This window comes from Megalobrama amblycephala, linkage group LG17, assembly GCF_018812025.1.
Source record: "Megalobrama amblycephala isolate DHTTF-2021 linkage group LG17, ASM1881202v1, whole genome shotgun sequence".
Taxonomy (NCBI): Eukaryota; Metazoa; Chordata; class Actinopteri; order Cypriniformes; family Xenocyprididae; genus Megalobrama; species Megalobrama amblycephala.
The window spans coordinates 10,488,116-10,510,583 of record NC_063060.1 but is presented as its reverse complement, the minus strand read 5'-3'; the positions used below and the strand labels follow the sequence as shown (position 1 = coordinate 10,510,583).

Genomic DNA, 22,468 nt, shown 5'->3' with positions numbered 1-22,468 from the left:
CCTTTCAAAAGTTTGGGGTCAGTAATATTTTTAAAGAAATTAATATTTTTATTCAGCAAAGGCACATTAAATTGATCAAAAGGGACAGTAAAGTCATTTATAATATTGGATTTTTATTTCAAATAAACGATTTTCTTTTGAACTTTCTATTCATCAAATAATCCTGAAAAAGATGTATTGTACAACATGTATTGTGCATAATTGTTCTTACCAGTCTCTTTGAGATCATCAGTGTGAGACGGTCAGTGTGTGTGATGCTAGAGGGCAGATTAAATCTTTTTAAAAACTCTTTCATCTTTTCTTTTCATCTTGTCATGTCATGTGTGTGTCAAATGTGCTGATTACTGGCTGGACGACACACAGGAACAAACCTTCTGTTCTCCATCAGTGGCCTGAAGCTGTATTTGTTTTGTTGTGTGACATTCTTGTCCTAAAATTTTGTCCTATCTCTACCCCAAAACCTAACCCTACCCGTAACATATCCCTAAAATCAGAAGGAAAATGATGGTGAATAACACTGATGTGGAAGCACCTAACCCTGTTTGTAAGCATAAACTTGACACAAACTGTAAACTTGCCTCTCAAATCTGATTGGTTGATTGGAATGTTGTTCCAGGATCAACAAAGATGTTGATCCAGGAACATGTTGTAGCTATTAGGTGAAATCACATTCTGGTCCCATAATTTGACATCCTTTTTGCAATTTGCAAAGTTGTTTGTACGTGTGGGTTTTTATATTGGTCAGATATGTGCACTACCAGTCAAAAGTTTCCTTTTTTTAATGTCCCTTATGCTTATCAAACCTGAATTTATTTGATCAAAAATACGAAGAAAACAGTAATATTGTGAAAGTTTATTCCTATTTAAAATAATGGTTTATTATCAGTGTTGGAAACAATTGTGCTGGTTAATATTTTTTTTATAGCCTGCACATTTTTTCAGGATTCTTTGATGAATAAAAAGAAAAAAAAAAAAAAAAAGAAAAGAAAAGAAAAAAAAAAAAGATCAGCATTTATTTAAAATAGAAATCTTTTGTAACTATATACACTACAGTTCAAAAGTCTGGGGTCAGCAAATATTTTTTTTAAAGTAATTAATACTTTTATTCAGCAAGGATGTGTTAAATTGAGTAGTAAAGATTTATATTGTTAAAAAATATTTCTATTTTGAAATGCTGTTCTTTTTTAACTTTTTATTCATCAGTGAATCCTGAAAAAAGTATCACAGGTTCCAAAAAAATATTAAGCAGATTCCAACATGGATAATAGTATCAAATCAGCATATTAGAATGATTTCTGAAGGATCATGTGAGTAATGATGCTGAAAATTCAGCATTTCATCACAGGAATAAATTACATTTTAAAGTATATTAAAATAGAAAACAGTTATTTTAAATTGTACAATTTTTATCTTATTTTTTTTTTTTTTCTGTATTTTTGCCCAAACAAATGCAGGCCTCATGAGCATAAGAGACTTCTTTCAAAAACATTAAAAATAGTAATGTTTCCTAACTTTTGACCGGTCACTACACACACACACACACACACGTGTGATTTGACAGCACTACCTAATAATGATTTAGGCCTATTTGTGTTGATCAGATTATGCAAATGGGTAGATTAGTACATTTTGAGGCTGTATATGCAAAACATGTTGCTAGGAGATTGTTTGTGGTTGCTAAGGCATTGCTAGGGTGTTCTGAGAGGTTGTTAGGATGTTGTTTATTGGTCCAAGACAAGTCTATATTCTCTATGGTCTCTAGATATGACTATGTTCTCTGCTACAATGTGGTATTTTGTCTGTTTTATTGTCCACCAACCCCTAAAATAATAGCCAAACTTCAATCACCACTTGACATATTAGTAGGGTCATACAGTTATGATGAGGTAAACCACATTAAAGAGTCATTCCTAAGCACAAATCTTGTTACTCCACTCACTAATTAAGGCAAATCCATTAGTTTTTTCATGGTCAATGTTCAGATTTTGGGCTATTTTGGCCTTCCATAACATGTTTTTTTTTTCAGAAAGAAAACCTCCAAAATAAACATTTAAGACAAGTGTTTATTTTATTACACTATTTGCATCTGAGTCAGAAATCTCCACTTCCGTAGCACTTTCGTACACCAAATGTTCCAGTTTGTTCATTTATAATTTGCCTGATTTAAAAAAAGAAAAATCTCCTAAATACATGGTGAAAATTCTGTATTTTCTGACTTGTGATAAAAAGAGATATCCAAAATCCCCTCTGTAAAACTAATATATGCAAACTAAAATATGCAGATATTTCATTAGATAATGCCTTGTTTGCATATTTAAACATACATACAGAAAACTTGTAAAACAAAACAATTCTTAATGTACAGTGTTTAATCAACAGAGAAAGTATGGTGATATCTATTAGTTAAAAATGTGACACTCTTCACCTGTGGTATCTTGCCTTATAACTAGTTTCTTATTGTTCGAGGTAACCTGCAGTGAAAGTCAAGCGTATTGACGTCCAGCTTGTGAGGAACTCTGAACTTTGTAACTGAACAAGCGGTTTGAAACACGCAAGGGCAGATTCCTCAGCGTTCGGGACGAGCGCGGGTGGGGAAGAATGCCTCCATTGAGACCCCGAGCTTCAGCACAGTCTCTCTTTGAGGTCCAGTTGGGCTTAAAATGTTTAAGACCAGAGAAGGATTAGAGAACAAAAAGATCCTTCTCTGTCATCAAAGAGGATCTTCTCCGGGACTCATCTAACTGCTCTCCATGCCTGCCCGCAGGTCTGAGCGATGGCGAGAGAGAAGGAGAGTAAGAGAGAGAGGAGGGGTGCACATTTCAAAGGTAATCTTTAACTCTAAGCCTGGCAGACTGGCTGAAACAGACTCCCTCCTCCCAGTCTGAGCCAGCATGTTGTCCATCCCTCCCATTGGGTTCGCCGCTCCCCTAGTCGCCTGCATTCTTCCTGCCCTTTTGTTCAGAGGGCACTGAAGTGGCTGTATTCATGGCCGGGCCGAGCTGAGGAGAGAGGAGGATTTTGCATGACCTCGAAAGGGGGCGACTTTAACTCGAGACCGCTAAGTCTCTTCCTAAAACAACACTCCCTTGAAACAAATACCTGCTTTGTTCTGGCGGCTCTTTCAGGGCTGTGGCGGGCAGGCTATTAACACAAAAAGAGGGGCAGTCCAGGAGAGAACGGCCGCTGTGGTCAACCGACATGATCCCAAAACAGATATGGCTTGTGTTGGCGTATGTAGATGACCTTCTCTGAAAGTCCACGCGTGAGGAGCACACTTTGTTTGATTAAACTCCCCTCGGACGACACGGGACAATGTCTTTTGAAGCCTGGATTGTTGATCGTTATCTTTTGTAAAAGATTCAGAGGCATTACCAAGGGTTTTATGGTTTAGTTTAGTTTAGCACATGCATGAAGAATAGGCTGCTTGATTCAGTGATCTCTGCTGGCCTTTAAACAGCTTTTCTTTTATGATCTTTTTGTCTCTGTTTGTATATGCATGTATAGACAGGACATTTATTTATGCAGTACAGACATAGTGAAATGTTTGCATTTACAGTATTTGTTCAACTGGTGTCAATGGCAAGGTCATGGGTTTGACTGATAAAATGGATAGTTATATCAGTATGTGCCTCAAGTGAAAAAATGATGCAGCAGGCTAGTCCATTTTGCTGAAATTTCATTGCAGCTCCTCAAAATGTTACTCAGTAGTTTGTATAGTCCCCACGTTCTTGTATGCATGCCTGACGATGTCGGGGCATGCTCCTAATGAGACGACGAATGGTGTCCTGGGGTATTTCCTCCCAGATCTGGACCAGGGCGTCACTGAGCTCCTGGAGAGTCTGAGGTGCAACCTGGCGGCGTCGGATGGACCGAAACATAATGTCCCAGAGGTGTTCTATTGGATCAGGCAAGCGTGGGGGCCATTCAATGGTATCAATTCCTTCATCCTCTAGGAACTGCCTGCATACTCTCGCCACATGAGGCCGGGAATTGTCATGCACCAGGAGGAAACCCAGACCCACTGCACCAGTGTAGGGTCTGACAGTGGGTTCAAGGATTTCACCCCGACACCTAATGGCAGTCAGTGTGCCATTGTCTAGCCTGTAGAGATCTGTGCGTCCCTCCATGGATATGCCTCTCCAAGACCATCACTGACCCACCACCAAACCGGTAATGCTGAACGATGTTACAGGCAGCATAATGTTCTCCCCGGCTTCTCCAGACCCTTTCACGTCTTTCACATGTGCTCAGGGTGAACCTGCTCTCATCTGTGAAAAGCACAGGGCGCCAGTGGCAGACCTCCCAATTCTGGTATTTAATGGAAAATGCCAATCGAGCACCACGGTGCCGGGCAGTGAGCACAGGGCCCACTAGAGCCTCAGGCCACCCTCATGAAGTCTGTTTCTGATTGTTTTGTCAAAGACATTTACACCAGTGGCCTGATGGAGGTCATTTTGTAGGGCTTTGGCAGTACTCATCCTGTTCCTCCTTGCACAAAGGAGCAGATACCGGTCCTGCTGATGGGTTAAGGACCTTCTATGACCCTGTCCAGCTCTCCTAGAATAACTGCCTGTCTCCATGGAATCTCCTCCATGCTCTTGAGGCTATGATGGGAGACACAGCAATCCTTCTTGCAATGGCACGTATTGATGTGCCATCCTGGAGGAGTTGGACTGCCTGTGCATCCTCTGTAGGGTCCAGGTATCGACACTGATGCTAGCCAAATGCAAAACAGTCATTTTTTTTTTAAGTTTGTGACAATTTCTCATTTAGGGTCCTGCAAAGTTTTGACACCCTGAGGTGTTGTGGAATGTGTGTACAAAATTTCTGACGATTTTGATGTTCGCAATTTCATGGTTAGCTGCAGCTGTACAGCCCAAATTAAATAAATAAAAATTGATGTATTTTTTATGTCCGTTTCTCAAAAACCCTCTGAGGGTATTTAAATGTACATTTATGCATTTGGCAGACACTTTTTATCCAAAGAAATATACACTGCGTTGAAGGCGTACATTTTTATCAGTTTAAGAATGTTAATTTTGCTGGGAATCGAGCACATCATTTTGGCGTTGCTAGCACCATGCTCTACTGTTTGAGCTTCAGGAAAGCACACAAAAATAAAACAAAAACATTTAAAATTAAAATACTGTTTATAATATTTCTAAATGGTTAAATACAGTTTTAAAAATAATTTGTTCTCATGTTTATTTTGTTGTAATATGAAATATTAATATCAAAGGTTTACTGTTTTTACCAGATTTTTTTTTTTTTCATAGTGTGATTTTTCATTAATTTTATTGAATACAATTAGGGTCAATTTGACCCACAACATAAAAATCATTTCCAGAATTCGAACATAATATACAAGAGTTAAAAATATAATGATGTGCATGGATAAATCACTTAAATACTGCAATAAAACATAATAAATACTGCAATATTCCATAAAAAAATAAGAAAAGTCCATTTTGATTTCATGGTGACTTTAAAGCTGGTGTGGAGGGTCACACTGCAGTTCTTGGCCTTTAAAATGATTGTATTGCACTCAGCTGAATATTTGTCCTAAATATGCATCATATACATCATATCCTGCTTTACATGGTAGAAACATACTGTCATCAGTTTTGTTTGCCATGCAATAAAAGTATGCATTATCAGGATTCACGACGCAATCTCATGGAAATTCATAACTTTTATTAACTATTTGAAACGAATTGGTACAACCCTATTTGTACGTTTTCGTATGATTACGCTTCAGCAGTGGTTAGGGTTAGGGGGGGACCTTCATGCTTACTTTTTACTAAAAATCTTACATTTTCATATGATTTACATCATTCAAATTTATGTGAAATCGCCACCTTGTGAAAGTTACATTTTCCTGTGAGTTAGGATACACCATTAGGAAACAGTTGTGGCGTTCAGCCAACACTCTAGCGGGATGATTGCTGGTCACGGCCAATCAGCACTGTGCCCTTGAGCAAGACACTTAACCCCAGGTTGCTCCATAGGGATTGTGTCTATATAGTACTGTTCTGCTTGGAAGAACAGTGGCTACTTGCTTAAATATTTCTGTACATTTTGAGGTGTACAATACAAAGACAACCTCTTTTTTTTGTCATTTTGTGTATTTTCCCTATCATGCTAATGGCTGATGGGGAAATGACTTGCATGCATCATTTCTGAAAACGAATTTCACGTCAAAGTGCTGTATATCCCCATGCAAAATTTGAGCTTAAATCAATAAAATCCATTAGACATTTGAAAAGCACACAACAACTTGTGATGTTGACAGTAACAGCCCCCTCTCACTGACCTTGCGAGGACCTCAGAGCTAAATGGACTGTGTGTGTGTGTGTGTGTGTGTGTGTGTGTGGAAAACTGGCTGACACATTGCAGAGATCAACTCTTCTGTTTTTGCATGTCTAATTTGATGATTACTGGTAGAACAGCAAAAACGGGACGTGCATATTTTGTTCTGTATCTGTTGAAGCTGAAGATGTTGACCTCTGGCATATGAAGCTGTTTGGCCCAGCAGCTTCAGTAAGTTTACAATTAACTGTGATATAGATGTTTAAAGACAAGCATTGTTTAGCTGATGGTGTGTGAGATGTGTGAGATCATCCTGCAGCCTGAGGCCCTCTTTAAAACACAGATCGTCCCAAACAACGCCTTTCTCTACCCCTGTGAAGGAGCGCCGCAGGGGTAAAACACAGGACACAGAGATTGAGAATCTAATATGATCCAGACATTAAAACACAAAACTGATGTTTTTGTGCTTATTGAGGGGAATGTTGACTGGAATGTTTTGGTCTGGAAAAGACAAATGTATTTAGACAGATGAGTTCTTTAGTGTCATTTGGACATTAAGTAAAGATTTAGCATGAGTCTTTACTGGCCCCTTACCCTGTATCTAATTGTGAACACGGAGAGGGAGAGGGTAAGAGAGGGGTTATACAAGTAGGGAAAGCTAAGATTTTATTTTATTAGTATTAAGATCTATGACCCACACACATTTGAGAAGCGGTAACATAGCCTACTTGACATTACTTTTATTATACCTCAAGGTGGCGATGTTGACTTTGTCTGTAATGTTAACGAAAATAGTTTAGTAAACTGCTTTCTTGTGTTTACAGCGTTAGATATTAGTGTGTTAAATGAATACATATTATAATTTCTTTTAAGAAGTCCTAGTCTGTTTTTTTTTTTTTTTTTTTTTTTTTTTTAGCTTTAAATACAGCACAGTCCGTACTGAATGGAATACATCGCTTGGTCTCAGGCTATATTCTGATTAAATGAACGGACGGACGACAGAGAAATACGGTATGAGTGATCTCATCGGTCACGTGAGGGCAGGGTGGCAGTCAGGACTCAGGAGGTGTGAATCTCCCGTGTTCAGAGCGCTGGAGCTGTCCGGCAGCAGAGGTGCTGAAATCACACACAGGTCGCTAATTATGTCCACTCACAGTCTGAGACCTAAAGATAACATAGCTACACAGTAGGCTAAATATTGTAATTCCAATAATACATACATAAATACATAGAGAACAGTACTTTTGCCAACTACAGTTTCGGTGCAGTTATTTAGAAAAACTTTTGAGTAAAAAATGACATATGCACGAAAGTGACAGGACTGACAGGTTCTCAGTAAGAGTTGGTTGGTTAAATTTTCGAGTACATTTTGAGTAGAAGATGAACTCCAGATGTCACAAAACAGCATGTTACTAAACCTAACAACAAAAGCAATGATAAAACAGTGAAAATGCAACCTTAAATAATTATTTATTCCCCAATGCATGATGGGAACACCTTCAGAAAGTTGAGGTTTTACTTAATATTTATTGATAGGCCTATTTACGCCTTAATTTTTACAAGCTTAAATTGGGTACTAATAAAGAATTTGCTTTGTTTTTTTTTAATTCTTGCCTGAACTAACTTACTAACTTTGTTTTTTTCTGTACACTGTAAAAAATGCTGTGTTAAAAACATTTAAAAACTGGGTTCGCCCAACCTGGGTAGTTTTATTTAACTCAACTATTGTTTAAAAATTAATGTATTGCTTGCTTAAAATGAACCCAAAGTATGCTGGAAATTAACATTTATTAACATGTTTAATAAATGCACATTATATCTTATTAATAAATATTCACCTTTTGATTATTGTTGGTGCCTCTAGTAATTATGGGTTCATTTTAAGCCAGCCATATATAGTAATTTTTAAACAATAGTTGTGTTAAATAAAACTGCCCAGCACGGGTAAGGATTTAACCCAATCGCTGCAACCCAACTTGGGTTGTTTGCAGCTTTTTTTTTTAGAGTTTACTTCACCAAAGGATATTTATTATTAGTGTTAAAACCAACATGATTTGCAATTAGTTTAAACCAAATGGTGTCCATTTACTTTTAGATCAGACAAGTCAGTCCAGAAATGATCAGTTTTATTAAACAAGCAACAGTATGAAGACTTTTACATTGTAAAAAAAAAAAAAAAAAAAAGTATTTCTATCACTGTTCATTTGAAAAGTTAAGCAGAGCGATCGTTTTTATAATTGATAATAAGAAATGTTTCTTGAGCAGCATATCGGCATATTAGAAAGATTTCTTAAGGAAAGACACTGATTGGAGTAATGATGCTCAAAATGCTATCACATGAATAAATTACATTTTAAAAGAAAGTTAAAATGGAAAAAAAAATATTTTAAATGACGAACAAAGTCAGCCTTGGTGAGCGCATAATGCCAGTAGATTTATTTATTTATTTTGCTTGCTTATTGCCAATACATTTATATACAGAGGTCCGAAAACTTTGCCACTGTAGAGCGTTTCTTATTAGTTTCATGCGCCCTCCAGTGGACACAAGTATATCACATGCAAAGAGGCTTTCAGAGCGCTCGAATCTTCATATCTCTCAGGCTTACCACCTGTTGAGAGGAGCGCTACTGGTTGCCGTGATCACCTGAGAGCGATAATGCTGAAGCACTGGCCCCGGGGCCAAGGTTCACCGCGGGGGCAATAAACTCCCTGTCCCCCTGCCATCATGTAAAGACATTACTGTGCCCCGAGGCCCTCACAACAAACGCTTCATTTCCAAAGGCTCTCTGGCTCTTACTGGGTCACTTTATTTACCCTGTGTAATGCAAAATTCTTAATTTCCTTTGAATCCCAGTGCTACTGTATTGCCTTGAGTTACTTACATTCATTACCACCATTTAATTAGTACCATCAAACACTTCACGGTTTACAGTGGCTCAATGTAACATTAGTCGAGACTGTTAAACTCATTAGCAAACTCTGATAAGGGGTAAAGGTGAGATGGTTGGCATTTTTAACTGTGAGGAATCGATAGGCCAAACAGTCACGTATGGGCGTAGCAAACGTTTTTCATTTTCATGATGGCGTTTTTCATTCATATTATTATTATTTTAATGAATGTGTCGGTAGGCCTGCTTTGAAAACAATTGATCCTCATAATTTAGTGATAAAGGCCTCGGTGATCATTCGACCTCTCTAAAATAATAATAGGCTAAGTGAGTGAATAAATAAACAGGTAGGCCTATCTCATGTCACAATTGTTTGGCGATTTTTGTTAGTGTTGCTGAGCTGAACCCTGCCAGAGCAAACGCATTTAACATTAGAAGGAAACTGCTAACAACCATCCCTTTATAGTTATTCTAATGAGCACGGTAGTAAATAAAGTCATCACAACAGCAAGACGCCATTGTGCGGAGAAGTATTATTGAGTAGTTTGTCACTTTACTGTAAGAGCGATGTGTTTCCCGCGGCAGCTCGTGCGGTAAATATTTACTTAAGCATTAGACAGTGGGATGTACTAGAAAAGTTACATAGGCTGTGTTTGTTATTTCATATATATATATATATATATATATATATATATATATATATATATATATATATATATATATATATATATATATATAAAATGTATGATAGGCCTACATTTGTTACACACACACACACACACACACACACACACAAAACTTGTTTTGAAGACTGCCAAGCCTATTATGACTTTTGAAGACCGCGTAGTTGACGAATTAAATAAACATGGTTTATGTAAAAGACTATATTTTAGGTAGACCTATTAGTTGCACTATCACGTTTTTTTTTTTTTTTTGCATTGAACATAAATAGTCTTGTGGGTGACAAATGAAATCAAAAGTACAAGTTGCCTTTCAATTGTTTTGAGGTCATACAATATATATATAGCATACTAGAACTGTAGCTGTGGATTGTATGTATCCATAGCCTATATTTTTATGTATATTTATGTAGCCTATTGTATCATGTAAAAATGTTTTATCTTTATGCGATAACACCTCTTTTCTTTTATCATTTAATATAAATTATATATATATATAATATAATATTGTTTTTCATTTCTACTCGATTTTCAAAGCGACCATGAGAAAAGTGCAGTGAACTGTACTTTGCAGCTTTAATTTGCACCACTAAAAAAGTCAATAATTAAACTTCAGTTTTAGTTGGTTGAATTTTTTTTATAATGCAGCAAAGTTATATTTACACATACATTCGAGTTTACTTTGAAAACCTGTAAGTTTGGAGCAAAGGGGCCCTATTACATCTGAAGCCTGAAAATGAGAAAGAGAGTTATAAATTCTGAAAGTTATAAATTACGAACAAAAATGACCTACTGCTGAGAGTGTACATCAAACCATATCTTCAGTCACTTCGCTTCTGTTTCAGTCTATCACTTCGTCTTGCAGTCTCTCCTCAGAGCTGAAACATTGTTCTTGAGTTTAATCATGATGGCATTTTTTTTCCCCACAGTTCTATGAAACACATCCCGGGGTTATTTGGTTTTCGAGTCTAAACTAAACCAGGGGCGCTTACATTTCTCCAGTGTGGCGTTTGCCTCTTTATTTATGATGTCTTTTCTTCCACCGATGTAGAAAATTTCTGACTTGGATTTTTCACTCCAAAATTGATTTGACACGGATATCCAGTATCCCTTTAAAGATAATCAAACTGAGTCTCTCCTCATTCCGCATATATCCCCACTCACTTTATGACCATATCGAGTTACGGCCAGCCTGTTGTGTGCAATAGACATTCTTTAATCTGAAAACATTATTATAGTGTTTATTGCACTGTAAGCGGGGAAAATAGCTCGTGTTCGCCCTAAACATTTGTTCATAGCAGGCTTTTCTGAGATATGCAATGCAAAGAATTAATTAAAATAAATTTTGTTGTGGCAATGCTATAAGACCCCCCCCCCACCACCACCACCACACACACACACACACACACACACACACACACACACACACACACACACACACACACACACAGCCTGAAATGCACTAGCAACCAGGCCAAAGTACAAAGAAGCAATTAGTAAACAGTTAGTTGAGCCAAAAGTGGCCTACCGACACGCACACGAAAACTTAAGGAACATTCATAAAAATAAACAGAATGACTTAAATCGGAAGAACAGCCATACAAAAACATCTGATACCATCGCAACATATACGCAAAGCAGGTTGTATTACAAATATGCAAAATATTTATTAAATTACTGAAAACGAAAATGTGCTTGATGTGGTACTCTGAAATTAACAGCTTTTATGTCATGAAAGCAAGTCATGAATATGATTTAAAAACTTTTAATAGACCTGACTACATTAGGCTACACCAACGAGTTATTTTAGGGGTATTTTCTATTTTAGTATTTTCTTCAGATAGCCTACCACCTTTACATTTTCTCTTATTGTGCATTATTTACTTGAGCCTTAAATTAAATATTAAAAACTACTGCGACTTTTTCGATAGTTGTCTTTCTCTGATACAAATTCCAGACCACTATATGCTCAGCTAACGCAACATCAATTTTCCTTACAACTTAGTTTTAAAAATAGGAGAAATGTTATTAGTACATATGCGTGAATGAACGTCCTGATCTCCATGATCTTCTGTCGAAGTTTAAAGTGTTCTTTTATCTATTATTATTATTATTATTATTATTGCTCAGGCTAATTTTTTTAAATTAAGAAAAATAACGACGCGTGTCCTTTTCAGTTTTTTTGTTTAGCCAAATGAACGCATACTGTCTACATTAGTGCTAAATCAACGACAACAAAAACAAACAAACAAACAAACAAAAAGACAACCTTTTTCTTCTTCCTCCACTTCTTGTTAAAAATATAACATTAATACTATTAAATAGCCTATAAATAATATTAATATGCAGTGTAATAATTATTATAATTGTTTAATGGATTGTATGGAGTTTTCGATAGATAGATAGATAGATAGATAGATAGATAGATAGATAGATAGATAGATAGATAGATAGATAACATATGTTGAGTTTCTGTTGATTAAACCAATTGACTTCATTGTATTAACTCGAATTTTTAATTTCAATGAACTCAAAATTTTTTAGGCAACCAGGTAACTTACTTTTTCAAGTTAAACCAACAATTCTTTTTTACAGTATAGATAGATAGATAGATAGATAGATAGATAGATAGATAGATAGATAGATAGATAGATAGATATGAATCTCGTGTGGGAAATGTCCGATATTAAATACAATAATTTCACTTCACTTTTGATGTTCTTTCCCTCAGGCCAATCCGGCAGAAACGGTCAGATGTCAATTAAAGTCAGGATGGGCGGCTGTGGCGCGGCTCTTGTTCTGAGGGCAGCCTGGCCTGTGGCGCGCGGGCTCCGCTCTCCACGCCGCTGCGCTAATCCGTTTATGGAGCACCTGGGACCGTGGACGGCAATAACATGCGCTTATCCGTCGCCGCCGCGAAACATGCTCATCTGAGCAAAGCAATGCGATAATGCCCACATCCCAGAGGACCAGAGGGGCACTTTACCCTCTGATTGAACTGTCGGCGTCTCTGAGTTGATAACTCTGACATGACAGCCAGCGTATTTGTCACATTAGTCTGAAGGAAATCGGAGATTCATAGGACTTTCTCGTCGTTTTATTTAGGTTCTCCTCTTTCAGTTTTTTTTTTTTTAGCAACAGAACTTAAGTATCTTTTTAAAATTATTTTAACTCAAAGTGTGTTCTTCTGTTTGAACAGTTGAAAGATTTTTCTGTTTGATTGATCAGGGTTCTCTCTGAATGAACGGGGCCGTTTGACTGACGTGAGGTTCTCAATGAGCTCCTGCAAAGAAAAGGAACTTCAGTGACTGCGGGGAACAGAGGAGGAGCATCTGAATGTGAGATGGAGAGAGTGAGTGCGTGTGAGAGAGAAATGCGGAGTAATGCAAGAGAATGAGTGGGATGGATGGCTATATTGAATGTCTCTGCGTTATAAATAACGCTTCTTCACAATTGTATTCGACTCCACAGACAGCTTTTACGGCACTCTCGGCGTCATACCCTGCTGAGACCCCCGCAAGCTGCTCCTTTCATTCTGTAGAGACTCTACTGTCCACATGCATACAATAAATACCTCTGTGCTGTGCAGCTTTTGGGTTTTTACTTAAAAGTTAGGGTTTGCAGAGAATTCATATTCAATACCAATAGATAAAGTTTGTGGCAGAACAACGCAAAATGAAGCAACCCAATGTTTCCCAACTTTGTTTCTGAAAGCTTCCCAACTCGTCCCAGTACATTTTGGATGTCTCCCTTATCTGACACTTCCATTTCAGGTCTTGGAGCCTCTATTAACGAATCTAAGATGATAAGGAAGACATCCAATTTGTCTAAGTTAGGAGGGCTTCCGTGAACGGTCGAGAACCCCTGCTCCAAACCACTGTTTTAAAGAAAGTGAAACGAAATTATTTCAGTTAAGAAAACGCCAGTATTATCTTCCAGATTGCTCTCAGCATCACAGTTTATGTCTGAGGGTGTTATCAGTGACACATCCCCTTGAACTCCGGAGGTCATGGCACAAGAAAGTTTTGAGATCTGGACCAATCAGAAAGCTTTCCCAGGTCTTTGGACCCTCCCTCCTTGACCAATCACAGTCCTCGATGGGTAGAAGGAGCCAACAACTCAACAACTGATAAAATGTTTCGCCACTGATCACCGTTTCAATCCACAACAACAAGTGTGTCAACAACAACGGAACTGAAGCTCTTAGAGTTTTATCTTCCAAACCGATTTGAGATACACCACGACTGAAAACCTGGATATCCGTGATTAACTACAGAGGATTGGCTGCGACGTTTTGACTTTTGAAGTTGACTTTTTGTTTTCAGCTGAAGACTTGTTATTTCAACGGTCCACTGACACTTGACGATTAGCGCTTCTTCTTTGGATATCTCCACTTCTTCCATCAAGTGCTCCGTGCACCCGTTTTCTTCTTGCAGAGGAGATATGACCGCATTAGCGGGGGGCATTTCCAGGATGATGCGCCCCACGCCACCCCAAAACTACCCGAGAGGAGGCTACTCCTTGGAGGGTAAGGTGTTAGCTTGTGTGGTTACTACACAGCCCGAGCTTAGATGCCTTCAAAAAGTTGATTCCTCATTAGACAGATTTGATCTGATGCACTTCAGTATTCTGTTTGGAGAAAGTGACATTATAAAATCTGAAATTACATTGTAAAAATGTAAAATAACATTGAAAAGATTAATTATTTTCTGGTGTCATGCCTACAAAATAATAGTTTTTCATCCACGTTCAAAATGAAAACAAACAACATAATGATGAACATTTTGCACAGTGAAATACATTTAGAAATGTATTTAATACTAAGCTAACATGTTCTGTAAAAACTTTGTTTTAGCCTATATAAAATGTTAGCTATATATATAAACGACAGCTTTTATGTAGCCTACTTTTTAAATACATGGTGTTCTGGCAACAAGTAACATATTTGCGAATTATTATCATTAATTTGGCTTTTTTTTGCCAAATAGCCATCACTTTTTTATTAGGATTTATAAATAATTATCAATTGTTATAGTATTAGGCCATTGTAGTTTTATTAATGTTGTGTTGTAGTTATTTAAATGTTCATCACAGGAAAGAACATACCGCTGTCATGCTGATTATATTTTAACTTTTAGCACAAGGAACTCGAGAGTCACTGACTTTTCCTCCTCTTACTGCAGTCTCCACGCCGTTAGGTCAGGGCCGCGTGAACCAGCTCGGTGGAGTCTTCATAAACGGACGCCCTCTGCCCAATCACATCCGCCACAAGATAGTAGAGATGGCCCATCACGGGATACGACCGTGCGTCATCTCCCGACAGCTGCGCGTCTCGCACGGATGCGTGTCTAAAATTTTATGCAGGTACCAGGAGACCGGATCCATTCGGCCCGGCGCTATTGGTGGCAGTAAACCCAAGGTAGGACATCACAGAGGCCATTTCATGTTTTGCTAGGGCTGAAGTGTTGACTTTATTAGACAGTTTACATAAGTGTTACATTTAACTACAAATAAAGAATTTTGTTTGTCTTCAGAACTAACATATGTTTGTTTTTTTTCCCCGTTGTGCCCATTGATTTTTTTAAGAGTGTGCACAATAAAAGCTATGATATTTAATGATTCTCACCTATAGGTTCAGCAAAAAAATTAAACAATTTTATCTATGGTTCTAATTAGCCAAAAATGGTCTTCAGATCAGATCATTTGTCTTTGGGACTTTTGAAGCACCAATGCATAGATGATTTCTTAAAGAATTAGAGAATAAAAAGTTCTTCCGGCATGAATCTGTAAAACGCGTATTTTAAGTGCATGCGAATTTACTGTTGTTGTACAAAACACGATATATTTTTCTCTTCCTCCCTTCATAATAACATCATATGTTATAAACTAAGATACACACTGATTATTGTATCCATACATACATTCTTGTTCTAATTGTTGCTAGATATTTAAAAAATGTTTTAGAAAATTATAGGCTATTAGAATAACCAAAATTTAATAAATTATCGTGTTACCATTGTAATAAAAGCAGAGCGCAACTCCCGATGTGGAAAAGAAAATCGAAGAATACAAGAGAGAAAATCCAGGGATGTTCAGCTGGGAGATTCGGGATAAACTACTGAAAGATGGAATCTGCGACCGAAATAACGTGCCCTCAGGTACTGTACTTTATCTGTCAATCAGTGCAGTTTAGTTCATGTTTTTAAGATATTGCTTACCACACCTGTTGCTTGAAATAAAATAAAAAAGATGGATTGTGAATTTAAAACAGCCCTATAACTTTATATATTGAGATATATTTACATGCCTCGTGTTAAGGATTTAAATTGTATACCAGCACATTTTCAAGCGTTTAAACGTTCAACAAGTGCAATTCTGTGAAGCCATTTCATGAAGATTTTCATGTTTCTCTGCAGTGAGTTCCATCAGCCGCATGCTGCGCTGTAAATTTGGTGGAAACGGAGATGAAGATGAGGATGATGATGAAGTTGAAAAAAGAGAGATCGAGGAAAACGAAAGAAGAGCCAAACACAGTATCGACGGGATTCTCGGCGACAGATGTAAGTTCTGACGAGATTTCTTCTTCTTATTTTTTTCCTGCGGAACTGAGATGAGCACAATGGGTTTAGTTTTATTACAGATAGAAAACATTTATGTGTATGTACTTCTTCTTCTTAATAATAACAACAACAATAATAATAGAACCATCTATATTTTTATTGCTGTTGTTATTAGGGGTTCAAGCACGAAGTGCTGCAACCCTATTGTAATCGTTAGGATTTTTATTATTATTATTATTATTATTATCAGATGCTAATATATATTCTGTTAAGACAATATTTTAACAGTTTTGAAAAAGCGTTGGCCTGTAGGTTTGGAAGTGCGTGAATGTCATAAGTTTTATTTTTATTTTTTTCCCCCGAGTGAATATCGCTTTTAGTGCTTCAATTTTAATATTTTTGGCACCAAATGCTTAATAGATTGATGGGAAAATTGGCCCTTGACTTCAGCATATTTTTAGCGTTTTTTTTTTTTTTTTTTTTTTTTTTTTTTTGTCTTTCCTTAAACTCATTGAAACTGAATTGAGGAGCATCGGAGATTAACCTCCTAAAACGAGACGTTCCTTGAGTGAAACTGGCCGTATCAGTAAATCAAACATTTGTCCAAGAATAGCGTTCACTAAAAGACGCTCCTGGGGTGCACAATCGGACACTTGAGGATGAACTTGGGAAACAAAAGCGAAAGAGTCCATGAGACTCACGCTTCAGTTTCCCCAGGACAAAGCTCGGCCTAGCAGTAGCTTGGTCGTGACAAAAGACTCCAAGCTTTTCAAAATTTGGAAAGAAAGGAAGAAAAAACGGTCCAACAAAAGGTGCAGAGAGGACATTATGGACGGGCAATGAGAGATGAATTATTCACGAATGACCATAGTCCCGACTCAGAAGTGTTTTATAGACTTCGAGGCTTGAATAATGTGTCCATTTTTAGCTAGATCATGTCTTGGAATTTTCCCTTTCACCCCAAAAACGACGTCAACAACATTCGAAAACATGTTTAATTTTAGGATGTTTTAATAGCATATCATAAGCACAAAATTAACACTTGTTGATCAGATTGAGGCCATTAAAATAATGTTTCACTTTTAAATATTTGGATTTAGCCTTTATTCCTTGTTCGATTGTTTCAAGTAAAAACAAATAATAGCCTAGGCTACTTGAATTTTTTTTTTAACATAGCCTAATTTAGTTAATAAGTAGGCTAATGGGAGTTTGATCTAACCCCTATAATAAGGAATCTCCCAAATAATGCCAAAATAAATATAGGTTGATGTCTGAAAGTGATCTATTCTTTTTGCATATGCTGTTTAAACGTTTCAGTAACCATAAAAGCTAGATTACTATCACGCTGGTTAACTAGAGTCGAGTTCACATAGCAACAGTTTGCCGCTCTTTTCTAGGATCTGTATCTGACTGTATCGACAGAATACTCTCAGATTACTTTGTTACAAATGTACACATCACAGGTATTTCATAAAACGTTTTTGTGCTTAAAATTTTGCATGTTTAAAATGCTTTACAGATATGCTAGTTGATGGTTAACACGGCTAACATTGCTAACATTAGTGTTGCGACTCGCGAGACACGGATACGCCGCGAAAATCGCTGAAAAATTCGCACAGATAATAATTCGTTAGTTAGGCCTAATTAGTGAATAAAACAGCATTTTTTTTCAGGGAAATGTAATTAGTGACACTCAAATGTCAAAACAACGTGTAAAAATATCATGAAAATCTTTCACATTCTCACAGGCGATAGCCTCGAGGCAAAACCCATTTCCCCAGTTGAAGAAGAAATTGTATATATTAACTTGGAAATTGATACAGGCAGCGCGTTTTTCTAACCCCCACAGGCCTGAAATTCTTGCGCAGTGGAGTTTGTTCTAGATGTCAAGTGGAGAGAGAAACTCTGAGCTCTGTGCGCGCTAGCCGGATCACCCCGCGTCATGGGCCGCGCTACAATTGGCGCACATTATACTCAGTCATTGCAATGAAAACCTTTTCTAGTAGATTAAATCGAGCCCTTTATTCCTCCCCACTTTCATCTCAGGACAAAAACCCGCCCCCTTCCTCTCCGCCCGGGGCGCGCATTCATTCCTCACTGGCCTTTTCCTTCTCTCTTTTCCAGCACCGCCATCACGAATACAGATCAGTTGGTAATTAGTTTAACAAACGACTGTCGATATGTTGTTGTTGTTTGGAGATGGATGATTGATATGAACTTTTGAAACGCACAACATTGCAAATGCACTGTAAAAACCTTGCTGCATTAAGAAAAAACTAGTGAAGTAAACTCCAAGATGTTTAGTCATTAGTTCAGCTCCATAATGTATAGATTGACTTCATTGCTCAGACATTGATATAACTACATCTTACTTGCTTTTTAAACATAGAAATGTGTATTTTAAACAACAAGCATGTCCTTCTTTGTTGTTCAATTGACTTATTCCAGACTTATTCTGAACTTCTCCATAACAAAGTGTTATCAGGCATATCGGGTGTTTTTGAATCATATTGAGCAATGTTGCTTATTTGTTAAGGGTTTTTTTGCGAGCTCCCAACATGGTTTTCTGCATGATTGTGTTGGTGTTGGTGTCTGAATTTATTTGTGATTTACTTTCCAGAAATTATTGTGATAAGTCAAATGACTCAAATAAACATCTTGTTAGAATTTTTTAACAACATAGCAGAACTGTTTCTCTAAAGCTTTTTAGGGCTAAAGCATTAGAAGTTTTTTGTGTTGTATTTGCATGCATTTAAACCTGGACTTGCAACAAAGTTAGTTAGATGTCTATATCTGCATTGAAAAAAGAAAAGAAAGAAAGAACAAAACAGTGAATGAAAGAAAGGAAGCGCAAGGAGAAAAGGAGAAAGGAAAACAGCCTTTTCAAAGCCCCGTTAATGTTTTTGTTTTCCTAGAAGGATCAATCACCTCTGGCTTTTATTCACATGTAGATGTGTCTACATCATAAAACTCAATGAGTCCTGATCTCCATTGACACACTGTAAACTTCTCCTCTCTCCATTCACTCTCGTCCGTTTGTTTGCAGTGGGCTGATTCTGCGCCGGCTGTATTTCACTCTCTCCTCCCTGCTTGTGGGAGTTGTTGTTTTTTCCTATTCGGTACTCAGTTAAAATCTCAAAAGGGTGTTTTCAGAATCAAGAGGGTGTTCTCTAGCCAAATATTGATTAAGTACGTGTTTGCTGAGTCTATAGTTGTCGGGTAAGAGGGGTGTGTTGGCTCTGGGCCCCTGCTTCTTCAAAACCTATTGTTGGGCCCCTTAAAGGCTTGAGATCAAAGCAAAGACCCCTTCAGATTTATTTGTCTGGGAAAAGGCAGAGTAGAAGACCATTGCTTACTAATACTGGATTGAGCATATACACCTCAAAAGACGTTTCTCGAAAGTTGTTTGATTAGGAGGCTCAGAGCAAACATTTTTATTTTTTGTAATAATTTGTGATTTTTAAATCATTTTTTTACTCCCTTAAACTCCCAGTTTCAGCTAAACTTAAGTTCATCTAAATGAACAGAAATGAGTTCATAAAACTCAAAGCAATGAAACTTGAAATATATCAGTTCTGTGAACTCGAAAGCAAAAGAAAGCGCTAAATACTCATTAAAGTTAATTTGTTTAATTTAAGTTTGTCCTACTCAAATCAATTAATTATTTTGAGCGTTAGGGTTTACAGTTGGCTTTTCCCCCCTAAAATTATTGGATCAATCTTGGCTCCTCTCTTGTTTAGGTTGAAAATATTATAATGAGTTAATGAAACAAAAGCTAAAACTTTCCAAAGAAAGTTTTCGAGAACGTCAAGGGATCGTTCTAGTGCCTGGCGTCATAAGTGAATCGATAAAACTTCTCCCACAATGCTGTGTTTGCCTGAGCACATCCCCTCCTTTTTCCTATACCATTAACTTTGGGAAAACTGACAATCCTCGAGCCTCATTTAGCTAATTAAAAGTAACTAAAGTCATCAAAGAGCCACGGCCCCTCTCTCACAGATTCTCATTCACGGCAGGCGAAAAAGAAAACTCAGAAATACAAACAGTCAAAGGGATCAAGTTTTTTTGAAAGGGAGTCCCGTGGAGGCCAATTGAATGAGCTTAGTGCTTTCAGACGTGCCATGGTGAACGCAGTCAACATGTAATAATTAGTTTCATTGAGCTGCATTCCAACAATCTGCTGCTTTTCTCCTGGGCTCATTGTCTCCCAGCAGGCCAATAGCCAGGAGGACAGAGAGAATCAAGCAATGACAACACATGAAAGATTCAGCTGCCTTTGTCTGAGAAAGCAAGGAGGACTTTGTTTGTGTAAATAAAATAGGGCTTTTGCCTGCTTTGCTGACTGGATACTTAGTCAATAGAAAAAGAGGGAGATGCATAGAGATGCACAGCTGTGTCACACAATAATAAACAGATATTTTTGGGACAATTTATTTTTTTCGCAACCACAATTGTACTCGGAGCTATAAAGCCAGATGTATTTTTCCAAAATTGGACCACAGATGGGCAACTATAGCCATATCTGGCTGGTGGGGGTCTAATTTTATACATTCTTTTGAGATCTGCCTCTTCGATCAATAAACAAGGGTTCTTCTTCTCTCTCTGCTGGAATGTTCCTCAGTCATGATTCCGGGGCCCTGCGGGAATGGAGATGAGCAATCATCTGCCTTTTATTCAGCAGTTCCTTGAAACCTAACAATCTTCGGCCTTTTAACTCTGTCTCTCTAAGTTTATCGAGGTTGCAGATCGCACAAAGTTATCTGAACATCAATCAAGCTTTTTAGGCGGCAATAAAGATTAAACGTCTTTTGACCAAGAGACATTGTGTAGAGTCGTTATCACATATGCACGTTTGCGTGGCGTTCTCAGAAACCGCCTAGACCACATGATGTCATTCCATTTGATTTCAAAGTGGCACGCAAAGGAAGAAAACACACATGCACGCGGTCGCACCGAGCTTATCTCCAAGTGAATGCTGCCTGTATGCTTCATTAGGTCCGCTTTATACGCTGGCACCAGCATTGTGATCCTCAAATATTAATTCAAAGAACAATTAATGAATGCGAGCCATCTTTGAAGTGGGGGTGCGGGGTCAAACCCGGACCAGCCCCTAGCGACTGATGGACTCCTCTTCCACTCCTCTCTTCTCAAAGACGGTTTGAAGTGTCCAAAAGAAAAAGTGAGCAATAGAAGGTCAATGAGAATAGGGGCTCCTCACCGAATAGAGCGCTCTGTTTTCTTGCAAGTGTTTGAGCGAGTGAAGCTCTGGCAAAGGAGCGATGAAAAGGAGGGGAAAGGAAAGGTCGAGGGTTTCAGGGGCCTTGCCATAAAGGCTCACAATGAGGCAGTTAATTGAGAAGAGCTAGACGCCGTTGTCAATCACTTAACTTGAGGAAATTCACTTCTTAACTGCCAAATGATGCTGGTGAGAGAGAGAGGGAGAGGGAGATAAAAACAGAGAGAAAGGGAATCTGTAAGAAATTATGGCAGAAACATATTGAGATGACTAAAAGCTTAAATGAGCTGTAGACTTTCACTCTGTCTCTCGTTGTTCTGGAGGTTTTAGTGGCTGGAGCTCCAGCCTTATGACTTTCAGCTTGTACAGTACACCATTGTTAGCTCACTTTCTCTACTTCATGTAACTTAGACGAGCAGAAATCATCATATCCAACTCAAACGTGCAATTTCTGATTTGTTTCAGACAGAATTCATTTGCTTTTGGAGAATTTACAGAAGACTTTCTGTTGGCTTCAATTGAAACTTCAAGCGTGTTCCAACTGTTGTCTTCGCCTGTTTACATCATTTTAAAAAGCAGGTTTAATGAGTAAAAATTGCAATGAAACACTGTCATTTTATAATACTATGTCTGAAATATGCTTTACTAAGTGTTTCTTATGCATTACACGCTTAGTTGTGTGGGTTCTTTAACCTTATGTTTCATAATTCACCATTTATGTTGCATCATAGCCTTTGAATTTTGAAAATTAAGGTTCTTTAATGTTTCTTCAAAGTGCTTTAGGTTCTGTCATTA

At 37.7% G+C, this 22,468-nt stretch overlaps 1 protein-coding gene across 10 annotated transcripts in view; it reads left to right on the top strand.

The window, feature by feature from the left end:
- Positions 1-22,468, top strand: part of pax3a (paired box 3a) — a 50,217-nt gene that overhangs the window by 3,579 nt on the left and 24,170 nt on the right. The window contains exons 2-7 of one of the 10 annotated variants that reach the window (XM_048163931.1): positions 12,609-12,982; positions 13,106-13,215; positions 13,349-14,405; positions 15,061-15,296; positions 15,906-16,035; positions 16,294-16,437. In XM_048163931.1, coding sequence (XP_048019888.1) covers positions 14,321-14,405; positions 15,061-15,296; positions 15,906-16,035; positions 16,294-16,437 — 595 coding nt within the window. In that variant the 5' untranslated portion in view covers positions 12,609-12,982; positions 13,106-13,215; positions 13,349-14,320. Of the gene's footprint in view, positions 1-12,608; positions 14,406-15,060; positions 15,297-15,905; positions 16,036-16,293; positions 16,438-22,468 lie in introns of all 10 variants that reach the window. The other 9 variants (XM_048163929.1, XM_048163930.1, XM_048163928.1 and 6 more) reach the window with 9 other exon arrangements.